The following is a 25,970-nucleotide window of genomic DNA, read 5'->3' as shown; positions in this document are numbered from 1 at the left end:
TCATTTAGAGTGATTTCTTTATGGGATGGAGTCTCTACCTGCTAAATTCTAGTCCTTGAGAAAACTAAAAGGATATTTAGATTTGTTACTGAATAAATTACGTTTAAGGGAGAATCAGCAACTTTTTAAAATTGTCTTGAAGAGACCAGTTCTTGTTGCCAGTTGCTTTGTCCTTTGTAATATTGGGGGAGGCTTGTATGGTATATCTAAAAAGAGAAAGAACTGTGCGTGTGTATAGAGAGTGTATGTAGTTTTAAAATTATTTGTGCATTGACTTCAAAGTTTATATGTGAATTTGCCAGCAGTTTCCCAGTCTCCAATTTCTGGTGTATTCATTTTTAAATTTGTAAATTTTAAATCATTGTCACTCAGTCTAATGCTTGAAAGTAATTTAGCTTACGTTTCTAAATGCCTTTTTTGAAATGATTTTTCCAATAACAACCTGTTGGAGTACAGAACTCCATAACAAACTGACTGAGGATGTAATTAATATCTGGAATCTTCCACAGGAAAGTCAGCCTGGACTGAAAACATACAGTTAAGCAGAAGAACAGAGAGAGATTGTGGCAACTGGTTTCCACATCACTCTATTAGCTTCTCTTGGAGTAGATAGATGGAGGTGATAGAAGGGTTATTAAACTGAAATATTTTGTTAGTCATTTCCTACCAGTAAAAATTTAAATTAACCTGAAGGATCTGATAGTTTATACTGCTGTAAATATTGGGATTCTGTGTCAGATTTTTAAAATTTCATTTTCATTCCTAAAGAGATTTGAAAAGCTGAAGCATTAGAGGTTTTTCATGGGAAGGAGAAATTGTCTACTGTTAGAAATTGGAAAAGGAAATTGATAAGACATTAAGAGAGCTTTGAAAGTAAGTTGTTGTTGATGATGATGTTTTTACCAGAATATCACATACGTTTTTTTCAGATGTAACAGCAATGTTAAAATTGACAAGTTTAATTCTTAACGGCACCAAGTAAACTTAATCATTTAAGTAATTTTTAATTTTTTCCCTCCAAAAACTGAGGGAGCTTTTCTTTTCCACCAACACACACACGTTTCCCAATAGATCTCTTTTTGAAAGATTTTCAATTGATGAGTAAACTTTGAAGATATTTCAGAACTCCTTTCTCCAACTGAAAACTAATCTGGACTATTATATACTGCATAGATTTCTCTGCAGATTCTTTTCTTTAGAACCTAAATGCAAATTTCATGCAGTATAATTTTAACCTACTTACCCCACTGTAAAAACTATCTGTCCTGAAAAATAGGAAGGATGTATCCCATGATCTTCCAGTTAAAAGAATTACTATTTTACCTCAAAGATTATTTTTATCATTTATCAAAGTAATCAACTCATTGTGGGGTATTACTTTTGTCTTTCTGACTCGGAGGCATATGAACTCTAGTGTTCAACTTCTACTTCCAAATTTATAAGTGGATGGAATTATTTGACACAAGTTTGATGTAGGACGATTAACCCTTTACAAACACTTAGAATTTAGGTTAAATCTTTAATGTAGAAAAAGAAACTAAATGATAGGAAGCCTATATACTCAATCCAAACTTTAATATTTTTCCCTCTTTAAATAACAAGTACGTAATTGTTGTGAGGCAGCTATTTGGTTTTTGATAACCACATTTACGGATACATTCATAGGACTGCTTAAAAAGTCCAGGTAAAATGGTTATAGAACTTGAGGTAGTGTCATCTCAGAAAACTCAGTTATATATCAAAATCTATTTTGATATCTGGATGTTTATAAAAAGGCTGAATTTTTAACACTAGTTATACTTTCTGTAACTCAAGCACTCTTCTCTTGCCAAGAACAAGCTGAAGCTTATCCACAAAGGTAATAGTGCTTAATGCTAAACTTTGCTTCTAAGCCCACATTTGGATTGTTTAAGGAACTGATAATGAAGAAACCAGTGTGGTCTTTCTACATTTTTACTAGCTTTAGACTAGAACGCTATAAACTCATTCATCAGCCATCTTCCTTTTATATATTTTTCTTGGCACTCAATTAAGACTGTAGAAGTCTATTTTATGAAAGTAAATTTTAAGAAGAAGTAGATTTAAAGTTCAGGAGAGGCAGTACATTCAGGAATGCTAAATGTTATGTGCAGGCTGTGGAAGTGTATATTTTATTTATTTATTTATTTCACTTTTATGTTTTTCTTCTAGGCCCCTGCTTATCATCTTATTTTGGAAGGAATTCTGATACTCTGGATAATCAGACTTCTTTTCTCTAAAACTTACAAATTACAAGAACGATCTGATCTTACAGTCAAGGTAAGAAATTAAACATGTTTTGTTTTGTGTATGATTGTAATTGCTACATCTCTCTCAAAAGGAATTGTGGTGCCTCAGCTCTACAGGATATGTTAAAATATCTTCTGAAATGTAAGGAAATTAAGACGAATGAAATGTCACCATAGGCAAAATATTGGGAAAGTTTGGGATAAAGTCAGTATTCAAAGTTATATTCCTGTATTTGCTGGGAGAAAGCAGTAGTCTGAAAAACTATATAATAGTTTATATAAAGATTATGAGTTCCTTGAGAAAAGCTAAACTATTTCTGAACCCTGGAAAAAGTTCTCCCTGAGGACTTTACAAAGGACATTTGGAGTTAGAATCCTACCTACCCCCATCTAAAATGGAATCTTGACGTGTTGTGTATGGTAAGGGAGGAAAAAAAAATCCTCATCATAGAAATGAAATTTTCTTAAATATCAGTCATCCATAGAACCTTTAGCTTGTGATAAGGAAGGAGTTAAGGACAAAGTACATAAAACTCAGAAATGATTCTGTTTTCATTCTAGCCACAATAGCTATGTAGGTTATCTCTAATAATGAATTCATTATGAATTTCCATTACAACCTATAGTTTGGTAGGGGAGGGTTTGTTTGTTTTTTGATATTGGTGATTGTACCCAGGGGTATTTAACCATTGAGCCACATCCCTAGCCCTTTTCACTGTTTTATTTGAGGCAGAATCTCACTAAGTTACTAAGGGCCTCACTAAGTTGCTAAGGCTGGTCTTGGACTTACAGTCCTTCTGCCTCAGCCTCCAGAGTCACTAGAATTACAGGTGTGCACCACTGTGCCTGGCTACACCCGTAGTTTAGAGATTGCTGAAGACTGTGTGAAATGACAGTGCTGAGTTGTAACCCTTTTCTCCTGTAGGAAAAGGAAGAATTGATCGAAGAATGGCAACCGGAACCTCTTGTTTCTCCTGTTTCAAAAGACCATCCTGCTCTCAACTATAACATTGTTTCAGGGTAAATTGGTTTTGCTATTTGAAGAACTTGAATTTGGTTTTCTCTGGTTATGTTTGCCAAAGTGCGTACTTTTTCAATAGATTCATCTCTAGGTACCCATAGTTTTCCTTTGTATCATGAGTAGCATCTTTTTCCTATTCCTTTTCTTTTTTTTTAATTATTTTTTGTTCTGATTTGTTATATATGACAGCAGAATCCGTTACAATTTATATTATACATATAGAGCACAAATTTTCATATCTCTGGTTGTATACAAACTATATTCACACCATTCATGTCTTCATACGTGTACTTAGGGTAATGATATCCATCTCATTCCACCATCTTTTCTACTCCCATGCCCCCCCCCCGCCCCCCCCCCGCTTTGCTCTATCTAGAATTTGTCTGCTCCTCCCATGCTCCCTTGCCTTCAACCCCATTATGAATCAGCATCTTTATATCAGAGAAAACATTCAGCATTTGGTTTTTGGGGATTGGCTAACCTCACTTAGCATTATATTCTGCAGTTCTATCCATTTACCTGCAAATGCTGTGATTTTATTTTCTATTAATGCTTAGTAGTATTCCATTGTATATATATACCACATTTTCTTTATCCATTCATCTACTGAAGGGCATCTAGGTTTCACAGTTTAGCTATTGTAAATTGTGCTGCTATAAACATTGATATGGCTATGTCCCTATAATATGCTGTTTTTAATATTCAGTGCCATTCTGACTGGAGTGAGATGAAATCTTAAGATAGTTTTGATTTTCTTAATGCATTAGCTAACACTTAATATTCAGAGCTGAAAGAGTGGTGACAATAGCCTTTGTGTCCTGTACCTCTATTCAAATGTGAGCATGACTTCTCATAACTAGTCATTCATGTCCATAATTAAAATTTTTTTTAATGAGGAAAACTGCAATCTACCATCCTACCTCACTCCAGATTTCTACTTTCTAGAAGGAATCACTTTCTATTTAGCTTTTTTCCCTTGTATTTACCTCTTTTTCCAAGGAACTTGCTTATGCTGTTATTTCATGTTTTGTTTTTTCTTTTATTCCCATGTTGTTATAGCCACTAATTGTGAGAGAGAGAGAATGGCTTTATAAAAACAGATTGCTCCCCAAGCCTGTAGGAGCTCTTTTCCAGCCTTTGTGTGGATGAGAAAAAGGCAGCCTTCCTCTAGCAGGTGCGATAGTCGGCTATGGGCTTTGGCTGTGGTGCGGTTCTCTGGGCGCCCTTAGCAGGACATCTGCTGCTCAGCTAACAGCAGCCACACTCCCCACCTCTCCCTGGCAGAGTTCAGTTATAAAGTGTCCTTCAATTTTTTAATGTTTACAATCTTATGACTACAGTAATATCATTCATTAATTAGGCCAGTGTTATGTGACTGCGTTTTCTTTTTGTACACTCTGTTTTCCCTGGTGTCAGTCATTTTTCTTGCTCATTTGTTTGGTTCTTTGTATTGTCTCTTCAGTTTCCTGTAGGTGTATAGATCTCTGTTCGGAATTTTCACACACATTAGTTATCTCTTGGGTTCATTTCTTTTTTTCTTCCCAGAGTACTCTTACTCTGCTCCAGTCCTGCTTGGTTGTTAAATGCAGCTGCTGCACACAGTGGCCCTGGAATCTCAGGTCACCATTCTCTCAGGACTTACTTTCTTTCTCCTGCATTGTCTATTTGCTCTGTCTTGGTTTTCTCTCTTATATTAGTAGAATATAAATAGATTCCTGGGAAAGATCTATGTAGTATGAACTTTATATATTTTTAAATTGCTTTTTATTTTGACTTTTCACATTGTACTGATTATTTTATCATTTTTTAGTGATTTGTTAAAACACCTCAATTTTTGTGATCCTTAGTATCCATTCTTTTTTAGTATGCAGAATATTATGTACATTGTTTGCAAAAACTACAAGAAAAAAATTGAAGGATTTTTTTGTTGTTGTTTATTGGTAAATTGTGTATTGCTTTTCAATTTTTTTCAGTAACTATATTCAGTACTGACTTGACACAAAAATAAATAAATATTTTATCTTGACTTTATTCCTTTAAATAACAGCTTTATTTTGAAATAACTATGTAACATAAAATTCTTTATATTGAAGTACATAATTAAGTGGTTTGGGAGGATAGTTGGTCTCTTTTGTTTGTTGGTTGTTTGTTTTGGTACTGGGAATTGAACCCAGGGGTACTCTACCATTGAGCTGTATCCTCAGCCCTTCTTTTTTTTTTTTTTTTTTTTTTGCTTTGAGACAGAATCTTTCTAAGTTGCCCATGCTGACCTCAAACTTGTGATCCACCTACCTCAGCCTCCTGGGAGTAGCAGGGATTACCTGGCTCAATTAGGTGGTTTTTGTTTGTTTTTTTAACTTCATTCTTATTTATCTATGTGTGGTGATGAGGATGGGATCCAGGGCCTTGCACATGCAAGGCGAGCGCTCTACTGCTGAGCCATAACTCCAGCCTCTGAATTAGGTGTTTTTAATATATTAAAAGTTGTATAACTTTTAATTATATAATTAATATATTAAGAGTTTTATAACTCTCACCACTTTCTAATTCCAGAACATTTTCATTACTTCCAAAAAAATATCCCAAACCTATTAGCAGTCATGCTCCATTCCTTCCTATTCCTCCCCATATACCCAATCCTGGCAATCATTAATCCACTTGTATTATTTACCTATTCTGGATATTTCATATAAAATAAATCATACAATATGTAACATTTGGTGTCTTGCTCATTTTACTTGTGTTTTCAAGGATCATCCTCTTGTAGCATATATTAGTACTTCATTCATTTTTATGACTAATTACTGTTCTTCATATGAATATATCACTTTATATATTCACCAGTATCGTGCTTTTAGTAGTGTGGCATTTTGACAATGTTAATTCCGCCTATCCAAGAACATGAGATATATCTTTCCATCTTTTAAGGTCTTCAGTTTCTTTAGTGATCTGTAGCTTTCGTTGTAGAGGTCTTTCACCTCTTTTGTTAGAATGATTCCCAAGTATTTTTTTTTTAATGAGGCTATTGTGAATAAGATTGTTTATTCCTAATTTCCCTTTCAGTTGATTCATCTCTGGTGTATAGGAACGCAACTGATTTATGGGTGTTAATTTTGTATCATGTTGTTTGCTGAATTTGTTTAGGAGTTGTCAAAGTTTTCTGGTGGAGTTTTTTGGGTCTTCTAAATATAGGATCTTCTTGTCGGCAAGTAAGGATAGTTTGAGCTCTTGTTTTCGTACTCATATCCCTTTTATTTCATTCTTTTACCTAATTGCTCTGACTAGAGATTTGAAGACTGTTGAATAGAAGTGGTGAAAGAGAACATCCTTGTCTTGTTTCTGTTTTAGAGGGAATGCTTTCCGTTTTCTCTATTTAGAATGATGTTGGCCTTGAGTTTGTCATATATAGTTCTTGCAGTGTTGAGGTATGATCCTTTCATTCCTTTTTTTTTTTCTAGTGTTTTAATCATGAATAGATGCTGTGTTTTCTTAAATACTTTTTCTGCATCTATTGAGATAATTATGTGACTCTTGTCTTTTGAGTCTGTTGATGTGATGAATTTTATTTATTGATTTCTGTATGTTGAACCAACCTTGCATCCAAGGGATGAACCCCACCTGATCATGGTGCATTATTGTTTTAGTATATTTTTGTATGTGAGTTGCAGCTTTTTATTAAGAATTTTTATTTCTGCATTTATCAGGAATATTGGTCTGAAGTTTTCTTTCCATGATGTGTCTTTGTCTGATTTTGGTATCGAGGGTGATACATCTTCATAGAATGAGTTTGGAAGGATTCCCTCTTTTTCAATTTCATGGAGTAATTTGTAGGATTGGTGTTAGTTCTTCTTTTAAAGGTCTGGTAGAACTTGGCTGAGAATCTGTTTGGTCCTGGTCCTTTCTTTGTTGGTGGGCTTTTGATGGTGTCTTCAGTTTCATTACTTGAAATTGATCTGTTTATATGTTCTATGTCCTCCTGATTTAATTTGGGTAGGACATATATCTCTAGGAGTTTATTGATGACTTCAAGATTTTCTATTTTATTGGAATGTAAATTTTCGAAGTAGTGTTGAATTGTTTGTATTTCAGTAGTGTCTGTCGTGATATTTCTTTTTCATCGCGAATTTTAGTAATTTGAGTTTTTTCTCTCTTTCTCTTCATTAGCTTGGCTAAGGGTTTATCAATTTTATTTATTTTTTTCAAAGAACGAACTTTTTGTTTCATTGATTATTTAAATTGTTTTTTGTTTATTTCTATTTCATTGATTTCTGCTCTGATTTTAATTATTTCCTGTCTTTGACTGCTTTTGGTGTTGATTTGTTCTTCTTCTAGGGCTTCGGGGTGTAATATTAGATTATCTATTTGATGACTTTCTGTTCTTTTAATAAATAAGCTCAATGCAATGAACTTTCCTCTTAGAACTAATTTTATAGTATCTTAGAGATTTCGATGTTATGTTGCTGTTCTTATTTACCTCTAAGAATTTTTTTATTTAATCCTTGATTTTAGTCTCCAGGTGTTGAAGTAGCTTCTCTTTTTTATTGTATTATTGATTTCTAATTTCTTTCTATTATGATCTGATAGAATGCAAGGTATTAAGAGTTTCTTTGTGGCCTAAGATATGGTCTGTTTTAGAGAAGGATATTTGTTGCTGTTGAGAAGAAAGTATATTCAGGCATTGATGGATGAAATATTCTGTGTCTTTTAAGTCTAAATGATTAATTGTATTTTTTAGTTCCTATCCTTCTTTAGTTTTTGTATGGAGATTCTATCTGGTGATGAGAGAAGCATGTTAAAATCACCCAGTATTATTCTGTTGTGGTCTGTTTGATTCTTGAAATTGAGAAGGGTTTGTTTGATGTATGTAGGTGCTCCACTGTTTGGGGCAAAAATATGTACAGTTGTTATGTCTTGATATATAATTCCTTAAACAGTATGAAATGACGTTCTTGGTCCATTCTGATTAACTTCTGTTTAAAGATCACTTTCCTGATAATTAGGATAAAAAGCCTTGCTTATTTACATGATGCATGTGTATGATGTTTATCTTAAATTTGTGGATGTCTTTGCCTATGAGCTGAGTCTCTTTGAGACAGCATGTGGTTAGGTCTTGTTTTTAATTCAGTCTGCCAGTCTATCTTTTGATTGATGCGTTTAGACCATTTACAGTCAACGTTATTATTAAGAAATGATTTTTACGCCTGTCATTTTTGTTTATTATCTGTTTTTTGTTTTAATTTTGTAGTTCCTCCCTTTGCTGGTTTTCACTTTTATTTTTCATTTCTTCTGCATGAACTGTTATATTGAATATATTTTGTGCAGGCTTCTAGTTGTGAATTCTTTTGTTTATCATGGAAGGTTTTTATTTCATCATCAATTTTGAAACAGTTTTGCTGGGTATAGTTTTCTTGGTTGACATTCATTTTCTTTTAGAGCTTGGTGTATATTATTCCAAAACTCCTAACTTTGAAGGTCCTGGTGGAGAAATCAACTAAGATCTGGATTGCTTTTCCTCCAAATTTGTCCTGTCATTTTTCTCAGGCACCCTTTACAATTCTATCCTTGTTCTATATGCTAGGTATTTTCATAATATGTGCATCGGTGAGGGTCTATTGTAATTTTGTGTATTTGTAGTTCTGTTAGTCCTGTAAGTATTTGATTTTCCATTTCATTCTTAAGGTTTGGGAAATTTTCTGATATTATTTCAGTGAAAAGATTGTGCATTCCTTTAGTTGGTATCTCTGAGCCTTCATCTATCCTGATAAATCTGAAATTTGGTCTTTTCATGCTTTTCCATATTTTTTGGAAGTTCTGTTCATAGTTTCTTAACATAATTTTCCAGTCAACTTTATTTTCAAGATTTTTTATTTTGTCTTAATTGCCTGAAATTCTTGTCTTCCAAGTGGTCTAGTTTGCTTGTGATGCTTTCCACTGAATTTTTAATTTGGTTTATTGATTCCTGTATTTCAAGAATTTCTGGTTGATTTTTTTCTTTAGAATTTCTATTTCCTTATTGAAATGATCTTTCACTTCTTATATCTTGCTAATTTCACTCCTTTCATTGTCCTTTACCTGGAGGACCAGTTTGATTGTGTACATTCTAAACTCCTCTCTGCCTTTTTTTTTTTTTTTTTTTTAACTCTGGTGTTGATAGATTCTATTATTGAAGTATCTTGGTTTGTTTGGAGTGATTTGTTCCCTTGCTTTTTCATGTAGTTTATGTGTCTACCCATCTAACAGTATGAGTCTGAGGCTGTAGAGTTTCTACCCTTTGGACTTATAGTGTACTTGAAGGTTTCCAGTATTTCACCATTTAGAGGGAGACAAATAATAACAACAACCAATGCAAACAATATACAGTATTAAACCAAATAATTCCTGCTAGACATCTACAATGCTAATTGTCACAATTAACAAAAGTGATGTGATCAGTTATTGCAGACAATAGTGATAATAAGTTTGCAAAAGGGTTTACAATTTTGAATGGTAGACAAGGAGAGAACAGAAGTTATGTAGGATGTGATGATTATGAGGGAAAAAGAAAAAAATATAAGTAAAAAACTAAAGAAGGAGTGAAAGAGAACAATAGAGATTTGCTGTTAGACAAAGAGAAGAAAGAGAATCGAGGGAAACAGGTGAAAAAAATATAAAGTAAAAATTTTTTAAAATTAAAAATAAAAATATTAAAAATAAAACTGAAATATACTAATGAAACATCTAAATACTGATCAATGAAAAATAACTGGCTTCCAAAATGCTAGAAGTGAGGGGTAAAAAATGAATATGTATAGGTCTCCATGAGCCATTCAGGTCACAATTAAACAGAAAAGAAAAAATTTTAAAAATCTTGATCAAAAGTTAAAGAATTGCTTCCTTTGGAGTTCATATATTTCTCACCTTCCCTTCTCAGCCGTGTTAGAGTCTGGAGTGTGATGCCTGCTTCACCCTCAGGGTGGGGTTGCTAGTATGTAAGAGGAAATCCCGTAGATAGAATCCTGGAGGGGGAGTTTAGGCTTAGGAAGTCTCTAGGTTCTTGTTGAGTGGTGATTGATATGAAGATTTTAAATCTGTGTACCACTAGGGCGCTGCAGTTGCTGGTCCACACTGGAAGACTAGACCCGGGGAATCTCCCCTGGGTTCTCCTGGTGCAGTGGAGAAGCTAATTCTTAGGTCCACTCCATCACCTGCAGACTCCACATTTCCTGGTGTCTTCTGTCCCCAAACTCAGTCTCTCACATCCCACCCGTACCCTTTCGAATTCCTGGCCAGGTGCTAGTTTCCACTATCAGTATTCTCCACTGTAAACCCCTCTCCACATTTGATTTTCTTCTGGTCAATTAGGCACACTCTGTGTTGTGCAGTGGGTTTACCAGGCTTGTATTTCGGGCTAAACTCAGGTTTGCCAGGAATCAGCTTTCCCAGCTGCTAAGCTCCGCAACTTCAAAATGGTTCCTTTCCTATCTTCCACAGGCTGCTGGGAGAGAGGTGGTTTCTTTACTGCACAATGATGTTGTTCAGCAGCCTTTTGGTTTAGTCAGACAGTGTATTTGATCTCTGATCTCTCCATACTCAGACACACCTCAGGCATCCTAGAAACGTGGCTTCCTTTATTCCCTTTTCTTTCCATGTTGCTTATGGAGGGACCATTCTGTCTGGTGCCTCCAGCTGTTGCAGCTGTGGTGGCACTGGGGATTTCTTCCTTATTTTATTATATCCAACCTCCTGGGTCCCCAGTCTACTTTGAGTGTCCAGAATTAAAGCCCAGTATAGTCTCCCTTTTTAAAATTCTTTGTCGCCCATCTTTCTGAGAAGTTGCCTATCTGTTTTCCTGGTTTCACACCATGGAGCAGCCAGGAAAGTGTCCTAGCAACTCTCTCTTCTGCCATCTTTTTTTTTAAAGAGAGAGAGAGAGAGAATTTCAATATTTATTTTTTTTTTTAGTTTTCGGCGGACACAACATCTTTGTATGTGGTGCTGAGGATCGAACCCGGGCCGCACGCATGCCAGGGGAGCGCGCTACTGCTTGAGCCACATCCCCAGCCCCTCTTCTGCCATCTTGAAAAGTGGATTAGCCTCATCATATCTTTTACCTATTTTTTTCTGCTAGATTCCCAGTCTTCTTTTAGGTAGCAGAAGTTATACATGCATTTTAGATTTTAATCATTAGTTTTTTGATGTAGTACTCTATTGCATTGATTCTAAGACGTTTTGGGTTTTTTCCCCTATTTTGAGATCTCTGAAGTAGGAATGAATCATCAGTTGCTGAGAGTCATTGATGAGTCATTGTTGGCTAGAGACATTGTGGTTGTCATTGCCTATGTACTGATGAACTTGGTCTTGGCCCTCCCTACTGTCAGTGCTACTATAAAGTCACATGCACTGCTGGTCAGTAAGGCAACATATGACTGGAGAAATAGCCTGACCACACTGAGCAGATGAAGAGAGGATGCTGTGACTAAAACATGGCTTGAATATCAGTTTGTCAGAGTACCTGTTGTCTTTGGACAGTGACAACTTACTTTATAGAAACATGTGATTTGATTGGGGGAAAGATAAAACTGTGAGATTGTTCCAGTAGGAAAATTTTAGCATCAAAACTTGAGAATGAAAGACAATAACAATAATAGGTAGTCCAGGGGTGGTTTAAAAATGCTAAAATACACCTGACAGCACAAGGAGAATATTGCGTGAATACCCAGCATACTGATGATTCAGCAGAAGAGAAAGACAACTGGATAAAGAGGTTTAGGTATATTTTGATGTATCTATTATATTTTCCTTTCCATAAGTATAAAAGCAGTATGACAAAGATCTGTGTCTAAGAATGACTAGTAAACCTTTTTGTTAAATATAAACTAAATAGGTCTACATGACAAAAATATATTCTTTCATTTTAATCGACACTGTTTTTCTTCCATAGTGATAGATAAATTATAATTGATGACCTCTTAGATTCAGTGTAATATAATAAATCACCTGTTACTTTGACTTTGGTATCATGAAAACAAATTCCTAAATTTTGACTTGGTCAAATGCATCCAGTGTGGCATTGTTTTGTTATTTGGAGGCTTATGTACTTAAGAAGTCAATTCCAAAGTCACAAGATATTTTTAAAAAGCTGACAGGATCTTTTTAAAAATATTTTTCACTTTCTTGTACTGGTAGTTTAACTTTGCCCATATAGAGAAATTTATGTGTAACCTAGTAATTTGTGGGGCACCTGCTCTCATTTTCAAGTATTTTTATGTGTGCAATTTCCTGCACTCCATGTTCTTATGTCTCTTTGCCTATCTGCACCAGTGCCAAATCTAGCACTACCAGGGTCTGAAATATTTACTGCTTCTTTGTGTAAAGTACTTTCTTCCCCTTTTCTTTTTGGGCATTACTGGTATTCTATCCAGGGCATTGTACATGCTAGACAAGTACTCTACCGCTGAGCTACAGTCTCAGCCGTTTTTAAATTTTATTTTGAGACAGAATTTCACTAAGGATCTTATGTTTTATTATAAGACAGCATCCTGCCTGGCCTCAAACTTGAAATCCTCCTGCCTCTGGTGGGATTACTGATATGTGCCACCTTCTTCCTTCTGAGTTTAGTTCACTTATCCTTCCATGTAATTTTGAAGTTTGTAGAGATAATAGTTTTGGCCTCATAGTACAGTATGGCCTTTATAAATATGATGAGCAATAAAAAAAATCAAGCATTCTTGTTTTGTTCCTGTTGTTGCAGAATATTTCTCCATTAATTTCCACTTAATATTTATAGATTTGGGGTATATATTATCTTCTCAGTTTGAGAACATACTTTTCTGATCTTAGTTTTCCAAGAATTTTAATTTATAAATAAATGTTGGATTTTATCAAATATCATTTCTGTCTCTATTAAGAGCATTCATAATTTTCTTTATTTCATTATATATCATGTATTTTTTTCAAATTGAATAATGCTTCCTGATATTTAACTTTCTTCTACATCTTTTAGATTCACACTGTTCTTTTTCTGATACAGTTGAACTCACAAAATACACATTTTTAACTTGTTCTAGTACTAATTCACAGTCAGTTTTCCAAAACCTTTAGAGTGGAGAATTCAGAATTATTTAGGTTTTGAAATATAATGAAGTACTTATTCCTTATTAGAGAACCACTTTTTTGTGAAGCCTGGGGCAGCATCCCATGTGAATATTCGCACTCAGTGGAATAAGTAAAAGCAATAAATAGTTCATCATCAGTTTAGGACAGGTTTTAGTGCCAAATGAATTTGTGGCAAACTTTAAAAACTCCTGTATCTGTGTTGAGGGCTATAAATTCCCTTCCAAATACTATTAACCTATACTTTTAATATGTGTTATTCAGATCTAAGTATTTTCTAATTTTCATTCTGATATTTTCCTTTAACCAAAGCATAAATGTTTTCCCTGAACTTTGTTCTTCTCAGTGATTTATAATTTATTGACTATGATCATAACATGTTGTGGATGGTATCCTTTCTGAATGAGACTAGTGCTCTTGTTGAGATTCACTTTTGTCTTTATTGAGAGTTTTTGCAAATGTTAAAGTTATATTGTATGTTACATATACAGATCTTTATCTTGCAGGTTTGAAAGTATGTTGCTAGGTGTCTTAGGGCTCAGTATTTTTTAGTGGTTTTGAATGTTCCTTTTGTCATCTTGTAGCAGCTTTCCTCATTTTTCTAATAATACTTTTTATCTTAAAGTCTGTCTGATAGCACTGTAGCTATACCAGCTTAGTTTTAACAAGTAATTAATAATTTAGTTAATAAATAATTAATAATTATTATTCTCTCTTCTGTTTTCAACTTTACTCTTGTTTATTTTGTACATAATTGGGTTTTAAAAGCCCAATCAGTATCTTCGTCTTTTTTTCAACAGTTTAGTTATAGATGGACACAATAACTTTATTTTGTTTATTTTTATGTGGTGCCAAGAATCAAACCCACTGCCTTACTTGTGCTAGGCAAGTGCTCTACCACTGAGATACAACCCCAGTCCAGTATCTTCATCTTTTAACTGAGGGGTTTGTACACATTTATTGTGATTACTAACTTATTTGTATAATAAATATTAATACTGCTGAAATATGAGATAATTCATAATTTTCCTAGTAAAATTTAAGGTATTTTTTGGCCACTTTGATATGTAAAATTAAATGGATATATAAGAAATAGCCAATCATACATATATTAAATTTCTTCGTACAAATAGTATTATTTGAAAATATTGTAATTCCCCTTACTTCATGCAGTAATCTTATTCTGATTCTTTACAGACACCTTGGATACCATATTTATCATTTTAATCACTTCAAAAATTAATTTTCAAGATGTCATTTTCACATCTTCATTAATACTTGAGATCCATAATTTCTTAAATCTGTGTATTTTGCAGTATTTTACCCAAGTCTCAAATATTTATTCACTGTCACTTCTATACTTGACCCCTGTGGTAAAGTTTTTTGTTGTCTTTTTGTTTTAAAGGTTTATTTACTTGGTTGTGTAGTACTTTCATTATGAAGTCTTATTCCAAGGAATATATAATTTGGGTGGGAATTTATGCTATATTTATGTCAAATTATTTTACCTCTGTCTAAGAGAGAGGCAGAGAGAAGGAAAGAGGGAGGTAGAAAGAAGAAATTTGTTTCTTTTGACTACCTAAAAGTAGAATTGATAGAGATCATTTCTGGCAGTAGTTAGAATTCAGTTCTGCTCCTTATAATAGGAAATTCAAACTTTCCTGGTTTGAATAAAATAGTTGTTAATTTCCCTTTGCCTACAAATGAAGGGAGGGGACAGCTCCACACATACTCAGGGACCCAGGTTCCCATTCTGCTATTGTACTCTTGAGGTGTTATGTGACTTCTATTGATAAGTCACCTAAGACAGGATGGTAAGCAAATACAATGCATTGACTCCCTCTGGCATATATAATTATAAGTCACCAATGAAATTTTTAAAAAATAAAAGTAGTTTTGGACTAGAAACAAGTTAGAGAACAGCTAATCTTGTTATTCTAGTTTAATTTAAAATCCTAAAAAAAAAAATCAAAAAACGGAAAAGAAAAGAAGTCCTTTCTGCTTTGTCAGGTTGGTTAAGGCAGCACTGGCCACACCTAGTTGCAGGAACAACTGGAAAATGCCTCTGCTGTTCCAGGTGGCAGGGTAGACACAAGAGAATACTTGTTAGATTGGCAGCTCTTGATCTCTGCTGCTCGTGTTGCCCAAATAGCTGATGTAATTGCAGGAGTGCCAGGTAATGTTGAGAGACTGAGGGCTCACCTGTGTGGCTCTCTGTTACTGCAGGGATAAAAACTGGAGCAAATGACTTGTAGATTCTGCTTTGAGCATCATCTTTCTTAAATACCATGCTTTTACTGGTTTCATTTCTTTTTCCCCCTTGCATTCTGTCTTCCTGATCTCATTTTCTCAACTTAGTTTTCTTCATTTCTTTCTTAACCCTCATGTTTAACATAATCATTTTCTGTCTAACTTTTAATCAGAATTTCTCATCTTACTGAGCAGGACTGGTTCTTTCTCCACTCTCTACCTCAGTTATTCCCCACTGTCACCCGCTTCAGTTCCCCCAGTTTACACCCTCCTGGATTATTATTTTTGTGAATTACCACTTCTTACCTTTACCTGTTACAGTTTCTTTGCTAATCTGTGAGTATTTATTGCTTTATCTATCCAACTTCTTTGGACTTAAAATGTTTTTTTCCTAAAATATATTCTCTGTTAGATCCTTCAGTAGGGGTTTGTAGAAGATAATCTCATCTCTTACTGAAAAATGTTTTCATTTTACCTTTTTGAGTGACAGAGAGAAATAAGTTCTAGATGGGTATTTTCCCTACAGCCCTTGGAAAATTTCACCATCACATTCTTGTCACTATTTTGGTGAGGCTAATGTCAGTCTAATTGGTGCCCATCTTTTGTTTTTCCTAGTGGCTTTTACAATTGTTCTCTTTATTGGTAGAATTCTGCAGTTTGACTATATGTGTCTTTCTGTAATTTATTCTTACCCTGTTAAGGTTTTTCCTTTTCAGTCTGATTCCAGTCCTAAATGAATTCTGAGAACTTTTTAGCTGTTATCTATTTGAATGTTATCTCTTCCCTTTTCCTTTTCTTCTCCATTGTTTTATTTGGAACATCTGCTAATGTTCTTCTTCTTTTTTTTTTTTTTTTTTAGTTGCCGGTGGACTTTGTTGATTTATTTATATGTAAAACAAACCCAGTTCCTCACGCATGTGAGGCAAGTGCTGTACCACTGAGCCACAACCCAGCCTTGTGCCTAATGTTCTTTTAACCTTTTCTTGGTATCCTTCATGTCCAGTATGTGCAGATTCCTGTTTTTTCATTTCTTTATATTTCTCAGCTCTTTCATTTTCCACAGTGTCTGGGTATTTAATCTGTATCTTAGATTTCTAATTTTATGGACACTTAATTTTTATTTCTGGAAGGTACATATGGTTGTTTTACACATCTATCTGCCTGTCCTTTTGTTCACAGTGCCTCAATCTTTCCTTGTGTTTATGCTTTTGATCCTTAACGCCTCCTTGTTCTGGCACCTCAAGTTCTCAGGTGCTCGTCCCTCTGTACTCTTTTGTCTGTTGACTCTTGCTCATGGGAGGGTTGTGATTGTGATTGGGAAGAGTTTTCTCTTCCTTCCTTTTAAGTCCTCTGAAACCTTGATTGTGAAGGTATCTTTGGTCTGACTTGCTTCTGCAAGGTACCGTGTAGGGTTTTAGCTCCAAGATTCCTGTATCTAGTACCTTGTATGACTTATTCCAGCTAGCCTGCATGGAGGACAGGTAGGAGACTTTAGTTTGCACTGGATGCTGATTTCCTTTCCTTTCGTTCTCCAAGCGCTAGACCAAAATACCAGCCCTACATCATGTCATGCTGCCCCCTGGCAGCTTAGGGGGCTATATAGTCTGGAGCTGTGGATGTACTTACTCTTGATATTTTATATTCTTTTTTGTGTTACAGTTTTTATGGAATGGCTTAAATTCACAGAGCCAACAACCTCTAGTAAGGGTTTGTCTACTCAGGTGTTTTTGTTTGTCTTTTTGTGATGGCCAGCACCTCCACAATCAGGAAAGAGTTGGGGACACTCAGAGAAGGCCCTGATAAGTAGGAAAGTAAATAACACTGGATTTGAAAGAAGCCCTCAAAGGCCCATGGAACAATGGAGATGTTTAGAGAGTATCTTTTGTGGAGCATGCACTTCTATAATCACAGTTACCCTAAGAGAGAGATTCTCCCCCTACTTTAAAGGTGATGACCCTGATCATAGAGTCCAGGTGACATCCTAAGCATCCAGTGCTGTCAGCAGTCATAATGCAGATGGTGTCTATCTACAGTCCATTTTATTTTCACTGAGTCTTCTTGCCTTTGTATGGGTCCGTTTGCTTTTGTGAATTTACTTCAGACTGACTTTTCCTTCTCTGGTTTTCCAGTATTTTGTGTTATTTTTCTCATGAAATTACCAATTCTATTTGAGACTATCCACAGGAGCCACATTTCTCAGTCTTTTCTAGCTTCAGTGCATTTTATAGAGTGACCCAGTTCACGGGCTAATACAGAAACAAAACTGAAATTAGAGTTTGCCGGTACGGTCCTTTCCCTCACCCTGTGCAATGGCTGTGTCTCCTTTGTTCCATTATATTCTTATTGTTTCCTTTAGTCAAAATAGGCTGGTTGTAATGAACATGTCTCACAGTCCGTGAATAAATGGTTCATGACCTGTAGTTTGACCCCATATTTTTTGAAGCATGGCTTATACTTCAGTGTATTCAGGAGAGGGCTTACCAGGGGGTCCTCAAGTACCCATTCTCCCATCTTAGCCATGCTCGGATCAGTTTCCTAATCTGGGGGGAGATGGTAGGATAAGGATGGGGAATCCCTATTATTTTTTTCATGATTTCTTATAGATGATGTTTATTTTTAAACATTAATCATAGCATACTCTGCCTATTCTTGCTTTTGATCTTGATCATTTTATGTTTCCTGCCTATTTGTATAATTCCAGATATTTCTGAGATACTTTATTTAGCTACTTCTTTCTTAAGCAAAGTTTAAAACAAAGATTTGCCATTTGTCCATCTTGGAATTCTAGCTCATTTTTCTTTTTTATTTAAGTAGTACATGGTAAGTTACTCAGAATAGAATTTATGGAAAGGTGTCTAGTTTTTACTTTCCTTTCACTCCTTTAAAAATAAAAGAGAAGATTGGTATGCAAGTAGGGCCGAATGGCTATGCTACTCTGTTGTGCCTACCACTAGGGTAATATGTGACATGAATGTGTATTGAAGCATATCACTTTTTGTCTCTTTTTCCTAGCCCTCCAAGCCACAACATTGTGGTGAATGGGAAAGAATGTGTGAACTTTGCATCCTTTAATTTTCTTGGATTGCTGGATAATCCTAGGGTTAAGGTGAGTAGCACATAATGCTGAAGTGTGCAGAGCTGTGGGTGCCTTAGAACATGCCATATCAGGCTCCTGTTCCCAGATGCCCCAAGACACATATAACATTACTGACTTAAGAAACAGAACATAAAGTAAAAGGTAAGTGTGGACTATCAGAAGGGATGTGTAAGCATTTTCCATTACGCTTTGTCTGACAGACCCATAACCTGGACAAAGGGAAGCAAGAATGTCTAATAGTGCCAGGTGCAGGGCACATGCCTGTATTCCCAGCGGCTTGGAGGCTGAGGCAGGAGGATCACAAGTTCAAAGTCAGCCTCAACAATAGTGAGGCTCTGAGCAACTCAAGTGAGACCCTGTCTCTAAATAAAATATAAAATAAGGTTTGGTATGTGGCTCAGTGGTTGAGTGCCCCTTTGTTCAATCAGCAGTACCAAAAAAAAAAAAAAAGAATGTCTCATAGAGCTTAGTGTGGGTGACAGCGAAGTACCAAGTAAACCAGACTTGAGTTAGTCAGAAAGGTGCTAGGGATTTATTCACGATATTGGGATTGTGAAGTAGCAAACATTTTTCAGGAAAGACTTAGGTCCACAATGTAAAAACTATAAAGGCATTTGGTTAACCAGGTTTTGAGAGTCAAGCTAATATAACTGTTGCATGTTTTAAGTCATACACCTGTCGTTTTCTTACATCCTATTAGAATTGTCTTAGTCCTGGGCTGGGGTTGTGGCTCAGTGGTAGAGCACTTGCCTAGCATGTATGAGGCCCTGGTTTCAATTCTCAGTGTTGCATATAAATAAAAAAAAAAATAAAAAGAATTATCTTAGTTCTAAGAAAGGAAGAGAAGTAGAGGAAGGATAAGGAACTATGTGGGTTAAAGAATAAAAAGCATGAAAATGTTGATTTTTATACTTTTAGATAAATTATTAAAATATAAATTTTTCCTAAAATATAGGCAGCAGCTTTAGCATCTCTTAAGAAGTATGGAGTGGGAACCTGTGGCCCTAGAGGATTTTATGGCACTTTTGGTAAGTTGTTGTGATACTCTTGTTTTTAACACTTCTACTTTTAAGATTGATTTCAGAGCTCATTGAAATATATGATCAGTTTGCGTGTTAAGCTGACATGCTCAAATCTTACCTAACTTTCATTTTGTGGTTTGGAAGCATTGTTGGGAAGTGCACTGATCTGGGATTGAAAGTAACCTGTGGGAAAGAGCTGTGGGTGCCTTAGAACATGCCATATCCGGCTGCTGTTCCCAGATGCCCCAAGACACAGCAGTGTGGAGAATACTGTTTGCATTGTGCGTGCCAGCTGTTAGGAGAAGACCCATTTGCAGGTGGTGCTGTTCTCATAGTTGTACAAGAACCCAGGTCTTCCCCATCTCATTGCTCTAGTGTCTGAGGATATTGGCCTGGTCTTTGTGGTGGACAAAAGTCACAGCATGGGGGAATAGAAGTGCAGGGTAGCTCTGAAGGAGAGGTGGCCTTGCACATCATTTCTACCCACTGTCCTCTGGTGACCACTAACTCCAGGCCATACCCAGCCACAAACGGGGCTGGGAAAGAGCCCGAACTGGAAAAGAGCCCTAGCTGGGCACCATGTTCCAGGAAGAAAGGCAACAACAGATTTGCTGGTGGAGTTAAAAGCTTTTTTCTTTCTGGAATGAAGGTTCTTTGACTTCTTTGTGGGATTATGATCCAGGGCAGGCTAACTAAATATTTGGGTAAGTGTATAACAAATGTCATGAGCTCCCTAACTCAGTCTTTAAGAAAGATCTTGGCATTTTGTGGCTGTTTTTATTAAGTGTATGTTGGTCTTTTCTTCTGAAAATGTCGTTAAATAACTGTTCAAATGACTGTATTACTGAAAATAGCATTCTGGTTTACCCAGTATCCAAGTGTGGGGTAAGTAGATCAAGGGAGACATCGTCTGTCTCCTACCCTTATTTGCATTTCTGGATCTTTCTGTTTATTTTGTTTTTAGTTTTAACAGTTAACTTGATTTTATGTAAGGGAACATCTTTCTTTATTCCTTGTTTGGTGGTTACATTATTTATTTCGGAAACAGAGTAATGTCCAAGAATCTTGCATCTTAATGGATCTTGAAAATCTTGCTTTTATCATCCCTCCCAACTACTCAGAAGAAGAAGAGAAATCCCAGAGAAGTTAAGCATCTTCCTCTCAGTCACACAGCTCATTAATTCAATCCTAAATATAGACCCAGTGTCCTGACTCCCAGTCTTAATGGCAACATCAAAGGACTGAGTTTAGATCAGAGCCTCCCACTTTCTTCTAGTCTTAAGACAAACACGGGTTGTTTGCTTGGTTTTTATTGGTAGGGAATTATTTCCTTAACAAAGTACTAGAAAACTAGAAAAAGCAATTTTTTATGAGGTTGTTGGTTGTCGTCTGATTAATGAGGCTTTCTTTCTGTGACTATTTGCTGGGATAAAGAAATTGCTTTCTTAAAAGCCTCTCTTTATAGTGGATTTTATTTGCATGTGTAGCCTTGACCTCTGCTTAGAAGATAATCTGGGAAGACAAATTTATTGCCAAATCAAATTGTGAAGGGAAAAAAAAGTTTAAAATCTTCAGAACCAGTTTCTCAAAGCTAGCAAATACATTGTTAAAATAGCCTAGTTAACTTTCCATTTGGATCACTTGCATAAGAGTATGCTGGGGGCTTTTAAACATTGAGTCCTTAGATTAATAGCTGTTAAATTAATTTTCTTGACCGGGTAATTCAGTACAGGATGTAAACATCAAAACAGAAGACAGATAGACAAGAGAAGCCTTTTAACCTCTGCCCTGTCCTCCCTATCACCATTCCATCCCCTGGAAAAAACAAGCTTCCATTACTAGTTTTTTAATTTTGCCAGAGATTTTGTTTTTCAGAATATGAAAACTTCTTTTATACATATGTGTTTCCCCCATTTTTGGAAAAATTGTTGTACACAGTATTTATTGTTCTCTTCCTTGGTATTGAAATTAATATATTTTTGCTTATTTGTTTTTTGTGGTGCTAGAAATGGAACTAAGGACCTTGCACAGGCTATACAAACACTCTACCACTGGAATCCAGTCCCCAAATTAATGGGTTTTAAATTTAAATTGGATTTGATCTTTCAGGTATCTGAATGAGCCACCCCAGGCAACTGTGAATACAGTTGCTTATTGAGTCCTCTGTAAGCTATTTTATTGGTCACTGATTCATCCTAATTCTAAAATTATAGTTGAAGGTTCGAACAGACTTTGGGATCTGGACCAAAGTTGCAAGTTAATTTGCAGTGGGACAGTTTTATAATGAGACAGGTGGTAGTAATCTGTCGTGTTTTCTGAGTGTGTTGTCCTTCAGACAACTTATTTCATTTCTTCTTAATAGTTGCACAGTTCTCTTGTTATCTTTTTTTCCTTTCTATATATAAAATGCCCATATTTGTACTTTTTTGTTTCCAGCATGACTTTTTCTGTTTTTCCTTATTCTGGAAGTAATCATTTAAATGTTTCTAGTTTTATTAAAGCACCTTAAATTTTTAACATTTAGCAATATCACAAACTATTTCTGGTCATCTCAATCTAAGTTTTAAATCTCTGAAATGCACTGTATAATTTAGTTATTCTAAATATTTAGGGCACATTTGCTCTTTGCACTGAGCACAGAAGCAGTTATGAGGACCCCTTTCCCTCTTGTAGTCTTATGTGTATCCCTAAAGAGATTAGTTCAAGGCTTAGGATCTCTTTTTCCCAGGGCCCCCAAAAGATAGCTTTTAACTTTGTCTTCTTTGTGTTCTTCTCTAGAGTTATCATATTCAGGCATCTGTTCTCCAAATCCATTCCCTCTTTTAGTTCTCTTTCTCTCTCTCTCTCTCTCTCTTTTTTTTATCCAATTTTTCAGATCGTGAACATAAATCATTTGTGGTACAATTAAATTTCCTTAATATTCCCTTTTTACTATTTTACATTAGCATATAAGCCAGCTGGTTAATACCAAAAAAAAGGAAATATAGCAATGATTGAGTTAAAATTTCATGTCATTTTTTTAGGTTAAATCTTCTCCTGCCTCCCAGGTGCATGGCAGGTAGAGCTAAACAAGTTCTCACAATGGTGACCAGAATGTCTCCTCACCGACTTCTGAGGAAGTTAAGGAGTCTTCTCTTCCTCCAAGACTATCTAGTCTCTGTGCACCCACGAGGCAGTCTTCTGATGAACACTTTTTTTCTTTGTTTTGCTTTTAATATACTTAAACCTATATTTATCTGTGATTTTTCTCCCTGGTACCCTGGGATCTGTTTTACATATGTAATTCCTGCATGGCTCTTTGGCTTCACCAAATGGAAAGACAGTTGTGTGGTAAGGGTTTCTTGGTGAGAGATGATGGCATTTAATTCTGTTTGGAGCCATTAGTAAACAGTTGTTCATTTGAGTGTTTTTTAAAAACATCTTCTTTCTTTGTGTTAGTCTACTGAACTTTCATTTCATATTTTAGTGGGAAGAACATTAGACATAAAATTCCTAGATGTGCCACTTTTCTCCTGCCAGTCCTGGGGTGTGGTTGGCTCAGGTGGGAATATCTCTTCTTGCATAGCTTTTAAAAGTTTGGTAGGATTCTCATGTGAAAACATTTTGAAAAACATTCTGCGCTAGAGTTTTGTTCTAATGAATATATAAGTCTTATTATTTTTTCCTTTTAGAAAAACTTGTGTATCTATGACTTTTTCAAAAGAGTAGTATAAATGCAAAAATATGAAGCTCTTAGAGAAAAACATAGTATGTGAAATGTTTCTAAAATGTGACAAAGTTGACTATTTTTTGGTCTTTCCTCCAGAAAACAGTGCAGAAGGCTATCACATGATCTCATTTTAAGTAAGAAGCTAAACAAGTAGTTCTTAGAAGAAGAGTCTGTAATTATTAGAAATTCAGATAATTAAGATAGCAAACTGTAACCGGGTTTTCCCTTTTAAAAGAAAACCTTTTCTTCTCCAGGTACCGGTTTAATTGAGCAAAGTCTTACATAGCATCCTGCTTGTTCCATTCCAGGCACTGTTCTTTATTGGCATTAACCCATGTGAATCTAACATCCCTTTGAGGAAGGGCTAGCTATTATCCCACATGGCTGAGGCACTGAGAGGCAAAGCGCAGTTTTGGTTTTCCCAGATGCACACCAGGTGACGGGGGACCCCAAGGCCTGTCTGTAATCTGAACTTCATGGTGGCCTTGGTTGCCAGGGCCTCTGATCTGGGAGCTAGACATGAAGATAAGCAAGTGTGAGAAAGTGGGCCCAGTGCTCTGAGTCTTGTAGAGACTCTCTGGAGCACCTTCTGCAGTGGCATCTGCTGCTGTGACTTTGAGAATGCAGTGCTTGAGTTTTGTTCCATCCAGAGCTGCAGTATCAATTGCTGAAATGCATTTGTTCACAGAAGACATGAACATCAGAAGTCAAAGAACAGCTCCCTGACGGTTTTCCTCCTTGCTGTCTCCCCTCCCTTGGGTTGAGAGTTTCTTCATTGCACAAAGTAGCATCAAGAGAAACTAGTTCTGCAGTCACCCTGTCACAGAACCTGCTCTGCAAGGCCAATATCTGCCAAACCCGGGATCTTTAGATAAAAGGAAAGCCCAGTCTTTCTGAAACTTGTGTACTTAGGTGTTGATGTATAGTTTGAAGGTTTTTCTTGCTACCTTACAGCACCTGTATATAAACAGTTATGAGTGCAGGTAATGATGGGGTAGTCCTAAAATGCCAGTTTTCATCCACTCACTCACTCACTCTGAAGCCCTGAAACAAAATGATGTTCAGCTTTACAGTCTCATCACTCATCAGTCAGGATCATTTAGAGCTAAGAAGTCTATAGAATGATGTAAAATCCCTTTTATAGTTAGCAAAAACAAGGTGTCTGTGTCCATAGCATGATTTTCTTTTTTGAAATTGGGATGTCAAATGAAAGCAGTTCACCATGTCCTGGGCAGTCCATCTGCTGACTACTTGGGGAGGTTTGTGGTAGATTCTCCCCATCAGAGGCAATATAATTGAAGGAGGCCTCTTCCTTGGGGCCTGCTTGGTGGCAAAGTGAGAAGTGGCTGGGAGATAACACTGGGATGTGAGGGATGACCTCCCTGAAACTAACCCTTACTCAGCTGCTTGAACTCTTCAGTCCTCAACTACTCTTCGCTCTGCAGCCAGGTTTTGCCTGAAACCTTTCGCTAATAACATCTCTCTTAGAAGGTGCTTGATCGGGTGCCTTGGACTTGGTGTAATGTTACAATATCCCCTACTTGGCTCAACTGGGATCTAGTCCACTAAACTTAATGTTATTGTAAAATCCCACGTTTGTTTAATGTTGACATAAGAAAAAGTATCCAGTCTGAAGATAACTCTATTGGTAATGGAAATTGAATATTTCATGTGTTTCTTTCATGACTCTAGATTCCATTTGTATAAGTTGAAATGAAATGAAGAGAAGCATGCTTTATGTTTAATCATGACTTGACTGGAATGTGACTTCATTTTTACAATTCTGTAACATCCTTTTAAGAAGTCTATTACTAGAGTGGGCCCTGCCAGCTATCTGCACTCTCTACCACTTGGAAACGTCCCTCACGTGGAAATGTCTTGGCCCCTGCTGTTGCCCCTAGTTCAGACTTCCCCTCAGTGAACATACCACAGCTTCCTCTTCCACCATCTCAAAAATCTGTCTCTGCGATCTCTTATCACCCCCTCCTTTCTCCCTCAGAGCTGGCAGGACCCAGCTTCTTCCTTCCTGTGTCAGAAGTGCTTCTTGCACAGAGCAAATGGGAAAACTGTGATCTAGTCCTCCAGATGTGGGTCCTGCTGCAGTTAAAAGAGCAAAAGGAATGTTTAAAAATTCATTTCTCTCCTTGATAATGTCTCATTGTAAAACTACTTTGAAGTTCTAAGGATCAAAGGCAGTTGGTAGACTGTTCACTCTAAGCATTGCTGTCCTTCATCCCAGGACATGAAGCCTCATGGCACAGCTGTAAGGAACCCTGATTTAAGAGGGAAATAAAAACAGGTCAGTTTAATAATTATAAATTATCTCATCATTACATCAACATTCTTCATAAGCTACTTCTGTGGAGGTATCCTGTTTCTTTTGTTATTATAAACTTGTATTTCCTGGTATACTCTTAAGAAATTCAGACAGAAGCCCAATCCTACAAAGAGGTGGCAGATGCCACAAAGAATACTAACACAGATTGTGAAAGACATCGTCACTGAATTGCTA

The 25,970-nt window shown here is 36.0% G+C and overlaps 1 protein-coding gene across 2 annotated transcripts in view; it reads left to right on the top strand.

Annotated features, from left to right (window-relative positions):
- The window catches only part of Sptlc1 (serine palmitoyltransferase long chain base subunit 1), a 75,062-nt gene that overhangs the window by 972 nt on the left and 48,120 nt on the right, over positions 1-25,970 (top strand). For both annotated transcript variants that reach the window (XM_071602577.1, XM_071602576.1), the window contains exons 2-5: positions 2,191-2,298; positions 3,193-3,287; positions 18,643-18,736; positions 19,683-19,755. In XM_071602577.1, the coding sequence (XP_071458678.1) occupies positions 2,191-2,298; positions 3,193-3,287; positions 18,643-18,736; positions 19,683-19,755 (370 nt within the window). The remainder of the gene's footprint in view (positions 1-2,190; positions 2,299-3,192; positions 3,288-18,642; positions 18,737-19,682; positions 19,756-25,970) is intronic.

Source organism: Marmota flaviventris, chromosome 16 (assembly GCF_047511675.1).
Source record: "Marmota flaviventris isolate mMarFla1 chromosome 16, mMarFla1.hap1, whole genome shotgun sequence".
Taxonomy (NCBI): Eukaryota; Metazoa; Chordata; class Mammalia; order Rodentia; family Sciuridae; genus Marmota; species Marmota flaviventris.
Note: the sequence above shows the minus strand (reverse complement) of the source record. Positions and strands in the feature narration are given on the sequence as shown.